This window comes from Cryptotermes secundus, unplaced genomic scaffold (assembly GCF_002891405.2).
Source record: "Cryptotermes secundus unplaced genomic scaffold, Csec_1.0 scaffold46, whole genome shotgun sequence".
Lineage (NCBI taxonomy): Eukaryota > Metazoa > Arthropoda > Insecta > Blattodea > Kalotermitidae > Cryptotermes > Cryptotermes secundus.
This window is the reverse complement of record NW_019726221.1, coordinates 12,902-25,014: the sequence shown is the minus strand read 5'-3', so window position 1 is coordinate 25,014 and position 12,113 is coordinate 12,902. Positions and strand designations below refer to the sequence as shown.

The window sequence follows — 12,113 nt, the reverse complement described above, 5'->3', positions numbered from 1 at the left end:
CAAACTCAGTAATAAGGCATTAATTTTATTTTCTAGTCCCGTAGATGCCCTTCTTTATGAATGGGAATGCGAGTTAAACATTTTCTGACGTTCTGACTTGGCGTTTAAGAGGGATGTGGAAACATATCACTGCAACTGGGAATAAGAAATGTTGAATTCAAGGTGAACTACGTACTTTCTAGTCGTAAAAGTTGTCTATACTGTTGGTGCGTTAATATGCGTTAGATAATCGAGTCGATCGAGTCGTCGTGTTGTTACGAACGGCTACGAAGTCTAGGATCGCTAATGATCTAATGATGTTAACCGAAGCATGAGAAGTGTATTCTAGGTGTAGTCTGTGTGTGTGTTTTTAACTGATAATTCCTGGTGTTTGGAGGTTATTTGGCGTGTATTTTTAATATGGGGCGATTTCGGTGGCACCATTGTAGAACTACTATTAGGAGGTCCACAATAAGGATAAAACCTCTGAAGTATGAACAAGAATACACCGATACTCCCCAGTATCCGCCAATATTAGATATTTCGTATAAAGCACGTAAGCAGCGAATGGAAAATCAGTGGCATGAAAAAATAAAGTCAATTAAAACTGTGGAAGAAAAACTGTTTGAAATTAACATGCCTAGATATTATGGATGGAGGTCAATAATGCTGAGAGAAGGATCAATACCCTACGACTCACTGCCCTTCGTCCAACATGTTACAAGGACACACCTAAGGGAATTCAAAGATTTGGCTCCCTATTCAACAAATCTCGAAGAAGACGCAAATAAATTATTGGGACAGGTCAAACCACGGATCGAGGAGGCTCTCATCTTCGAATTTAAATACCGAAGGTATCGTATCTGTTGTAAGGTAGGGATTACCGAAGACTGAAATTTTATTTCCCCCCATCTTCGCCGCCGAAGCTTCCGTAGCTCCCTGTGAATAATTATTATTTATACACTACTTTCAACCGCTGCATTGTGAGTATCCACTACAGGCTGGATGGCTGGGGTTCGATTTCTGTACTCAAAAACGTCCACACCGTCTCTGTGGCCCATCCAGCCACCTATCTAATGGGTACCGGGTACTCTTTCCTAGGGGTAAGACAGTCAGGGCGTGAAGCTGACCACTCACATCCTGGTGATGAGGTTAAAAATGGTGGATCTATACCTCAACCCCTGCCCCCCCCACCAAACATCTTCTTGGCTTGGTGCTTACATAGGGACAACTTTCATTTTATATTACCGTTTTATTGAAAAGTAGCAACTGTTTCCAATCCCACAGGAGGTGATCCAGAGTTTTAACACTGCCTGCCATGGTGGCAAATGGATCAATATTAAAATGAACAGGAAGATGTGTGTTGGAATGGATAAAGTGTTTATAATTTTCGCCCAGATGAATTATGACAATTGCCTAACCGAACCCAGACGTGAAATGAAGGTTTTCACAGTAGTTAACGTTAAGATTGTGATTTTGTGGATTTCAACACCATGTGCTTCTGTAGGGTGTACTCATTATTTTCATCTTTGGAGTAGAAGTGATCCTTATGACTGCCTAACCATACCTTAATATTTTAGTTATATTTACAGCTTGTCTTGCAACCCATTGGTATTTCTCGGCAATGCCCTGCAGGAAACACAACAAAACAAATTGTTTCTGTTACATTAGCAAGGAGGTGAATCCTCTCATTCACATACAAACAATATAAAGACCCTTTTTTCATCCAAGCAATTTACAGTTTCTTCTGCAAGTCTTCTTCTTCTTCTTCTTCTTCTTATTATTATTAATCATCATTATTATTATCATTACTTGGGTGAGCTGGGATAGCTTAGTCAGTATAGTGACTAGCTACTGGCTGGATGACCGAGGGGTTGGAGTTTTGAGTCTTAGTGGGGTCAAGAATTTTCACTTCTCCGTGTTGTTCAGACCTGCTTGGGGGTCCACCCAGTCTCCTGTCCAGTAGGTACTGGGGGCTCTTTCCCTGGGGGTAAAGCGGCAGGGGTGTGAAAGTGACCCCTCACCTCCAACTAGTGCCAAGGTCAAGAAAATGTGGGTCTGTACAGCCACACCCCTATACGCCTTCATGGCCTAGTGCTTTCTTAGTTAAGTACAGGGACAACCTTACCTTTATCTTTTCTTTTACCTCATTATTAATATTATTATTTGGAGCTTCATAACATGTACTCTTCGCCAGATAGAATGATCAAGTGAATGAGATAAGATGGGCAGGGCATGTAGCATGAATGGGGGAAGAGGAATGCATATAGTATTTATGGGAAAGTCAGAAAGAAAGACCATTAGGGAGAACAAGTTGTAGGTGGGTGGTTCTTAAAATGGGTGTTAGAGAGATAAGATGGGGTGGTATGGATTGGATTGATCTGGCTCAGAATAGGAACAAGTGGAGGGCTCTTCTGAACACTGTAGTGAACTTTGGGGTTCCATAAACTGCTGGGGAGTTCTTGAGTAGCTTCACAACCGACAGTTTCTCAAGAATGGCTCAGCACGATGAAGTTAGTTATGTTAGCGTTTGGTGTGACAGGCTTCTTCATAACACCAACGGAAATTTCCATGTTCTCGTCTTGCATTTTATTTGTTCTTTATTTTTTATTCCTTGAGTGGAACAGTTGGAGGATTTCACTAGTTAATGATTTCTGAAGTTTATGTCAAGTCTGGTAACTTGCTTCTCCTCACAAGGGATCAATATGGACTATGTAATCTCCCAGCCTCTTCAGTCCAATTATGTGCAGAGCTATGTTCAAAGTCTTCATGAGTCATTCTGGCAATGGTTGCAAAAATTTTCAAATACAATTTTCTCAAAACATACATACTTTTTTTGTTGTTCCACAAAATTGCTTGAAGACTTCAAAAAATGCCTCTGCTCTTATCATCTGCCACTTCATAAAATTCACACTCTTGTTAGTCTAGTTATTGTTTAAAAATGTTTGTCTTTTGAAAATATGAGTGCAGTAATGATAATGATGTTATTATTTATAGGGTCTGATGTGTCTGTGACAGGTTTACAGCAAAACATTGCAAAAATGTGACTGATAGCTTTACCATATCTGTCTCTGAGGATATAACAACTGAAGACTTGAATATATTTTATGGAATTAGATACCTGATATTTTTACTAAAATCTGTTAACATATTCCAAGTTTAGTTAAACTGTACATCAATAATGGGTAGTTTATATGAAGACTTATGTTTATTTCTGTGCGAAACTCGTTAATTATTTGTTGGACTGAAAAATGTTGTGAACAAACAGAGGTTTTGTGAATGCCGTCTTCTGGGATTTCGTGCCATGTAGATCTTGTGTGAACTAACGTTCCTCTGAAAAATCAGTTTACACTAGATCTACATGGTACCACATCCCAGAAGACGGCATTGTTCATAGTCACCGACATGAACCCCTCAGATCTTACATAAACATAGAGTTCTCGCAGAGATGGTTATGAAGAGTCCTGTGTTCTGGGATATAATGCTATGCAGTCTGCTGAAAGTCAACCAGTGTGCTGGTTGACTTTCAGCAGATTGCATGTCATTATAGTGCCAGCAGTTCCAGAAATGATTTTTGGTGTGATACACCCAGAAGCAGGGATGTACAAACAGCTGTTGTATTCACATGGTACATGAAACAGTTCTTCTCATTTGATTTTGTCTTTCTAATTTAACTTGAAATTGTATCCATGGCCGTCTTGTAGTGCACTCAATTTCATATGTCGCTTCGTACTACATGTTTCGGCAACATAGTGCCATCTTTGGGTTCGTTATTTACGCCAAGCTATTACATTGTTTGCCATCTTGTGTCTTTTATAAAATGATTTAGAAAGTACATTATTCGTCAACTATAATAAAATTTGTATATACTAAAACTTGTTAAGATTATTCATCTATATGTCTAAATTCCGACTCGCATATATTATGGTTCATCCACTATGGGAGTCATTTCTGTGTGTACTGTGTCTGTGATGTGTCCTTCCTTTTTGTCTGCGAGCGTTGTAAGAAGCGAGATAGCAAACAATGTAACAGCTTAGCGTAAATAACGAACCTGAAGATGGCACTATGTTGCCGAAACATGTAGTAAGAAGCGACATATGAAATTGAGTGCACTACAAGATGGCCATTACATATGTATCATGGATGAAAATCAGTGCAACAGGACGCTAAAATACAACATTTGAAATTATATGTACAATAAGACTGGAAAGGGTGTACCCCTATAGAGAGTTTAAGTATAGCTTCACCATTCATGATCTTGGCACTATATGGATGTGAGTAGTCAGCCTCATGCCCCAACTGCTTGGGGGGTGAGCCTCAGGTACCATGGGATGAGAGGCTGGGAAGGCCCCAGAGCTGGTCTGAACACTGGAATAGAAATGCATATTTTGCTCCTGCTGGGAATCAAACCCCAGCTTCTCCGTCTATAGCCCATCACTATATCAACTGAGCTATCCCAGCTTGACTCCTGTAATGCAGTGAATGAAATTACTAACACCATTCTTTGAAACTTTCTTAAAAATCTGAACAGTGAAGTGCAAATTGGTGAAAGCCTCCGATGTGAAATTTCAGCAAAATCTGTGGAAGGAGTAAAGGGAGGCGTAAGAAAGTGCATTTATGGTTATATGCAAAATGGTTGCACTGAGAGAGATGGAAATAAATGTCTTGTGTCATTGCTGGATCACTTTCTGTTTCTAGTCAGCAGTGTGTTTTATGTTTCTGAAGTGGTACCAGTTGATCATGGTTGAATGCATGTGACATGTAAGTCACAAGTATTAATAACAAAATCACATTAAATAAGCTTGCCTGTTTATTTAATTTGTTGTGTTTCATTCAACATGACCTTACTCTGTATCTAGGTAGGTATTAAATAAAGTGTTGCAAATCCATGTGGAGTAAATCTGAAATTTGTCTTAAATTACATAATTTTTTTACTCCTAGTTTTATACAAGAAGATGCTTACAATGTTCTCAGTATCAGAATATGTTTGAAATCAGTATTTAAGGCAAATTACTGCCTTTTAGGTTTCTATTGTAACTGTGAGTGTTTCTTTCCATCAGCCGGAAGCATGAATATTTGCATAATGAAGGAGGACCCATAACTGCCGAAAAGTTGGATAATATTATGGGAACCTCCATTTTACAACAAGTCAACAGAATTCTATTGGGAAATCTATCAAAAAAAGTTCCCCATCTTGTGAAGTGCCAGGTAAAATTACCTAATTATAAGTCAGACCAATTTTAATACATTTCAGACTAATAAAACAAGGGTTGAAAGTGTATGCCAAATGGATTATAGATATGTTCTGAATGCATTCATGGAATTTTATATACATCATTGGCTGTAAAGTCACTTCTTGGTAGTGAAAGTACTGAATTGTGACAGTTATTCATGTATTCATTTTTTCATACAGTAAGGGTTTAATTGCATTGATTTGAATATTGTAAAGGACAGATATTCTGTATTTAAACATCTTTGTATTTTTTGTTTGGTTGTTATATCCTGTGATATAACATTTAAATACTGTACATTAACTTTCAATATTGCTTTAACAGTACTTGAGCAATAAGAATTACTGTCCACCCGACCATTAACTGAAGGGTCACCAGGATTTTTAGACGGTGGGCAAATAGACGGATGATTATGAATCATAGGAGGTACCATATAAATAATGTACTGGAAAGGGCATTTGAATTCATAATGTTAGATTACATATTGTGATGTGAAAGCCTGAAGAGACAGCCTTTGCTAGGGAATGGTCAGCAAATGTGTTCATGGCAGCAGATATGCATGCAACACTAGAAGAACTGTGGGAGGTGGTGTTTTCTGTGTGGCCCATGCTTAGGCTGTATGGCGAGAACTGTCAGACGAAGTAGGCAGTGGAGATTTAGTTGCTACCATGAGTCAATTGTGAGATGGTTGCCAGCTGGTAAGAACATGAGTACAGAAGCAGGGGAATCTACATTGTTTGGCGTTGTTACCAGGCAACAACTAGCGAAGAGTATAAGAGGCTGAGACAGCATGTGCTATCATGATTTGTTAAGTGTGTAGGTTTTTTTTTAATGCTAGTGGGGTGGGACTAAGTCCCTTGTACTGCGGCCACTTCTGGTCTCTTGTACCAGCCCCAAATGATAGGTGAGGGTGATTGTGGAGCAATTGGTGGAATGAAGATTGGCAGGGGAAACCGAAGTGCTCGGAGAAAACCTGCCCCAGCGCCACTTTATCCACCACAATCCCACTTGACCAGACCCGGGATCGAACCCGGGCCTCCGTGGTGGGAAGCCAGCTACTAACCGCTTGAGCTATGGTGCGGCCCAAGTGTGTAGGTTAGTGGTAGTGTTATAATTGTAGTTACTAGGTTACTAGCAATCCAAACTTCATGTCTGATCACTAATATGTGACAGTACAGTCTGCACATTTGTGTTCCAATATCATGGTATTTTCCAACATATTACTTCAGCATATTATTCCACAAAATATACCCAAGAATAGTAAGTGCTCCTATAAAATGTTACTAAATCCAAATCTAAACATTTAGAAATTCTCATCAGGGATATGTATATAGCTCATAGAGTGGAGATCACCACGTGTTTTGTGATCACTGAATAATTAAGAAATTATTTTGAATATTTTAAAATTATTGCAGGCACCAAAGAACTTTTCTGAAGGCACCATGTGTCTTGCAGGCATTTACCACAACTCATCTACTGTTGCAGCAATTCTTCTGCTGTTGTGTGTTGACTCTCCAACAATTTCTCTGTTGTGAGTTGGTTCAATGCTGTGGAAGCGTTATTTGATTGCTGTTGCCTAGCAGTGGACGACTTTTCATCTGTAATGTCACATTACAGATCAGACAGTGCACTGTGTCAAATATAGTTATTGTGAAATGACAGCCAATGTCACAAACCTATAAAATAGTCATTAATATTTCTCTGATTCAGGTTGAAACAGATCCACGGATTGAATCATTTTGGTCTGTTGGAGGGATGAATCCGCCTACCTTCCTTAGGAAACACAAAGAGAATGTGCCCTGGCTCAAAGATGAAGCTGGTGAACCTATTGACAGATGGTTCCAATATCTTGGTTCTCCAATTTTCCACTTGCGACATGAATTACCGTTACCTGCTGTTGTTCAGATGAATGAATCTGAAAGCTCTGAGTTTGATGTTCCATTTTTTTCTTATGATCCCAAAGTCATAGGATTTCATGATGATCGTCGGTTAGGAACAAACATCCCTGGTTAGTATTGATAATCTGCGATTATGATAGTGTTTTATATGAGGTTTCAATATCAGTACACCTGAAATGAGTGCAACTGTGAATGTTGGTACAGGTTTCTGGCCAGGAGATCCATGTGAGTTTGGGCTCTTATCATTTCATCATCGAGGTCACATGCATCAGCGATTGCTACAGTATGGTGAAGAGGACAGAGCAGATGCTCTTCATGTCCAAGCCATTCTTGCCTCCTTTGGTTGGCTTCTTCCCCAGGCATGTTATCAAGGTAAAAGATAAACAGCCACGATTAGGACTCTGTAATAAAAGGCTTTCGTATTGCCTACATGAACTATCTAATGTCCATATGTTTTAACCTCTTAGTTTCAAGTACATTCTAAAGGATTCTGACAGTGGCATATGACACTTGGGATTACTGGGTTTTTGGACATAGTCCATCATGTGGTATTCTGAATAATACTAGAGAACACAATGTTTTGGAAACTGGATATGTTTCCATCCTCAGGTGAGGGGGTGGGACCATGCTTTAAATATGTATATGAGTATACAGTATATCTATAGGTTCCATGGTTTTCTGTTTACTGTCTTCATAATATGAGATAATGTGAAACTGCTGTAACTTGGGGAAGAATGAATGCAGATTAACCTTACAACTTGCACAACATGTAAAAATGTAATACTTTATATACATTGTTTCTTTTGTAGTAAGGTCTTCAGCAGACCAAAATAGAAAAGGCAAAGTTGTGGCCATGCTTAATTAATTAAGGACTGCTGTGAGAATGTATGTGGGTGTGGAGGTATAGTTCCACTGTTGTTGACCTTGGGAATACATGGAGGTGAGTGGTTAGCTTTATTCCCAGCCACTTTACCCTGAGGGAAGGAGCCTGCAGTACCCATTGGATAGGAGGCTGCGTAGCCCACAGAGCCTGTCTGGAGACTGGAGAAGAGGAAAATATCTTATTCCTGTTGGGAGTGAAACACTGGCTCCCCAGCCCATAGTGCATAGCCTGTCACTATACTGAGTGAGCTATTCCTGCTCCGACAAGTATGTGTGTGCATATGAGGAGACTTGTAAGGGAAAAGTAAAAATCAGGTTAATTCTTTTAATAACTTCATCATGATGGCCCGTTTTACTTTCTCATATACTAGTATGTGGTACATGTGAGACAGAATTGTGATTGCAAGAAAAATCAGTCTTCAAACTTTGATGGATATACATGTTTTGAGCCCCTCTTAATAAGAAAGAGTGATTTTTGCTATAATGTCTTTCTGCCATCTATGTATGTATGTATGTGTGTGTGGGTGGATGGATGGACGGACAGACACTTCACTAGCACATGAATGATTGGATGGATTTTATTTGTATTTGGCATTTAAGATTTTATCCATCACAGTCAGCATTCGTTGAATATGAAATAAGGGCCCATGAGATGGGCACCAAAACACAAAATGGCTATTTTCTCAAGATAGTTCTGATGATTCTGTTTAAATCTCAGTAAATTATGGATCCCATACCTGCAAATGAAGCTGCACAAGTGGTATCTTCAGGAGAATAATGGTACACACACTAGTGCCGCAAGTGTAAAATATTTTGACAAAACTGCTCTAACTAGTCAGACATATTTCATTGTTGTTCAGCATTCAGTACCTAACCAATAGTGGTCCACAGAACAATGATTTATTTCCTTTCCAAGGCAGCATGGTCAAGGTCCATCATATGAGAAAGTTTTTGCAGTGACTGTGGGCTGATTTTTTCTAAATATTTCGGATGTGTTGGATGTGGATCCAATGATACAATGCACGCAAACACAAGAGTAGAACACATCATAAGACATAATATACACACAACATTAGAAACATAAGAAGAATGATCCCCATGTGGAAGATTAATAATACACACGAATTCAAAATATGACATGAGGGAATAGGTTTTAGTAAGTTTTAAATACATAAACTTTATTATTATATAAGGACGTATACAAATTTAATATTATTTGTAAATGGACACATAAAGGCAAGCAGTGAAATAGTTGATGGATCGATACACCTGAAGATGGCAGCATAGTGCCGAAACATGTAGTGTAGAAGTGGTAAATGGGATTGTATACACTTGAAGACTGTTAATATGTACACTCTTTACCAAATATTATCAAACTTGAAGCTTTGAAGGCATCTTAAGTGGTTAAATCTCTATGAAATATTTTGATCAGACAACATGAAGGGAATAAAAAACTTGCAAGAATTGGGCATAGATAAGCAGGATAATATTTAAGAGGATCTTGAAGGAATATATTTTGAGGGTGCAGAGGGAATTTAAATGGCTGATGATAGATTTCAGTGATGGACTCTCATGGGTGTGATAATGATACTTTAAAAGGCGGGGAATTTGTTGACTAGCTGAGCAACTGTTAGCTCCTTAAGAATGACTCTGTTCCAGGGAGTAAGAGTGTAAATTGATGACATATGTGGTAGTAAAATGTCTGAATTTGTAACTACTGTGTTACTCAGATGAAGATCAGATGGGTGAAACAAATGTTTGTGATATCATTGGCAAAAAGAAAGCGTAGTTTTAAATTAGGAGTCCATATTTGTTATGTTTGTTATTAGAATGTTATAAAGTAATTAAAGTTACACATTTTAAATCTTGAGATTATTATATACCGTGCATATCGGCTCCAGGTGTTGTATGTGTTCTGTAGTTACAATGTATTGGTTCATATTCTGTGATACAATTTAATATTTTACCATTCATTTCTGTTCATGTGCCAGTAATATCCTGAGTTCAGTGATCTATAGATGGCTGTTTGATTGAATGTGAAAATTGTAAAAACTTCATCAAACAGCAAATGTGAATATTAAGTGACTCAAAAAGTACTCTTGAACTGCATGACATGATTCTTAATTAATGCTTTTTAAGGTCAAATGTTTTGTGATTAGATAATTAATAGACAAAATAAGTCATTATGCTCTTTGAGGACTTAAAATCTTGTCTTTAAACAAAATATTGAATACACAAAGGTATTGGCTCAATTTCAGGAACCAAAATGCTATTTAAAAGCTTACATAAGCATGAAATAGATTTATGTGAAAATGAAAGTAGTTTGTTGAATTTTACTGGGGCTCTGGACCAGGTTTGCTGAACCAAGGGCAATAAAATCAACAGAGTTTAAGCAGACAGACTCACATAGAAGACATTAGTCGTGTGCAACACTTCGATGCTTCCAATACACTGATTGCTGATTTTTGTTACAAGAATGTGTGGAAGAAATATCTGAGCTCAGCTGCAATATCTTCTCACTTTCCTTGTGCAGGTTTCTCAACATTCAATGATGTGACATACCCCCTTGTGACACAGACTGTGATAACCAATGGAAAATTGTGGTCTTTCTATGTTTACCAACTGAACACCACTTTGCTGCATGGTGAACATACCTCCAATAATCCACGTCACAACTTGTGTTGGGGGACACCAGAATTGAAACTGTTTGAAGCAATCGAAGATGGGAAGGTTATAGGTAAACCTGACAAATTTCCACCCTTTAGTTTTGTTTTTTTCATGCTCACATTCCCATGCTTGTTCTGTATAATTTTTTCTCACTGTTAAAGTAGTATTGCAACAGTTGAGATTATTACTATAACATTAAAATTAGCATTAAATTCGTTGTATAATGGCGTATGTGGTTTACCTGTATCAACTGACTGAATTTGTTGACAATTGAAATTTAATGTTTTGCATACATTTTCTTGAATTAACTTTGAGCTACAAAGAAGTGTTCTGAACTGGGAAAGTATTAATTTTTACAATGTAATACATTGTGTATGTAATTTTCAGGTTTCAATGATGATGTTCTGAAATACTTGCTGAAGTTCTATTTAAATACTCCAAAAGTTAGAGAAGGAGTAGAAATGAAGCCTTATCTTGGGGATGTAGAGAAGCATATTGCGGACATTACTGAAGACAAGAGAAGGGAGTGGCTTGAAGCTGAATTCAAGCACATGTATTCTACTCGACCACGCCATGTTCTTCCTTATGAAATATACCAGTGGGAAAGAATATATAAGATTAGGCATAAGACACGACCACTTGAAGCTCGAAGGAGACCATTTGAATTGAAAAATGTTCACCCCTTCATGAGGAGATACGACGAACATGTACCAAAGTATATACCCAAGAAATTCAGAGAACCAGGCAAATTCAGGCAGAAGTTTGAAGATACTTACTACCCGTAAAGGAGGAATCCTTGCATCTATATTTGTATGTTTTTAGTAAGAGTATTTAGGTAGCAAGTTTGAGTTAGTATGTTCAACGAAAATGTGTTCCTTAAGTTTTTCATAGAATAAAGGAATGAATGTTAAAATTATGTACATTTCATACTTAAAATACATGAAATGATACCTCAGTTGAATGTATTACAAATTAATTATTTTCAGAATGGTAGTATGAAAATGTAGGTATGTATATCTTATATTGCCAGCTTAACCTTTTGACTGGCAAGCCCTGACATAGAAACTACCTGCTAGAAGTGTAAAGGGTGCTGGAAGGTAAATGCAGTTGCTCAGAAAAGCCCACAATACTTCCTCAGATGACCTACAAGTGACTACAGCTATGTTTCAGTTGGCAACCTGTTTCGTTCCTTTAAGTAGCAGTATATCACCCTCAATGTCACCTACTGACAATTGCTATATTAGGTGATAAACGTGAAACTGATCACTTCGGCTGTGGCAAATGTGACACTGAGCCGATTTAATTGACTCTTGGTATCCAAGGGATTAAAGTTCAGTTCTATTGCAGTTTGGGGTGTAAAATTATAATCTGTAGTAGTTATGCTTAGTTTTGTTGGGGTCATTAACAGTGCTATCTTGTGATGTATTTCAGGATTTCTTCTCTTGTTATATAGCCT

At 37.9% G+C, this 12,113-nt stretch overlaps 1 protein-coding gene across 1 annotated transcript; it reads left to right on the top strand.

Annotated features, from left to right (window-relative positions):
* The first annotated feature begins 209 nt into the window (after positions 1 to 209).
* Positions 210 to 11,612, top strand: LOC111863859 (28S ribosomal protein S30, mitochondrial). The gene is made up of 6 exons (XM_023850609.2): positions 210 to 833; positions 5,040 to 5,187; positions 6,921 to 7,218; positions 7,313 to 7,480; positions 10,524 to 10,727; positions 11,045 to 11,612. The coding sequence occupies exons 1-6, from the start codon at positions 400 to 402 to the stop codon at positions 11,440 to 11,442; spliced, it is 1,650 nt and encodes a 549-aa protein (XP_023706377.1). The 5' UTR covers positions 210 to 399; the 3' UTR covers positions 11,443 to 11,612.
* The last annotated feature ends 501 nt before the right edge of the window (positions 11,613 to 12,113 follow it).

What these genes read in the sequence shown, in the direction of transcription:
- LOC111863859 (XM_023850609.2), top strand. Translation starts at nt 400, where the DNA reads ATGGGGCGATTTCGGTGGCACCATTGTAGAACTACTATTAGGAGGTCC. An exon ending in GTTAGGAACAAACATCCCTG is followed by an intron (nt 7,219 to 7,312) that starts GTTAGTATTGAT and finishes ATGTTGGTACAG; the next exon opens with GTTTCTGGCCAGGAGATCCA. An exon ending in CGAAGATGGGAAGGTTATAG is followed by an intron (nt 10,728 to 11,044) that starts GTAAACCTGACA and finishes TGTAATTTTCAG; the next exon opens with GTTTCAATGATGATGTTCTG.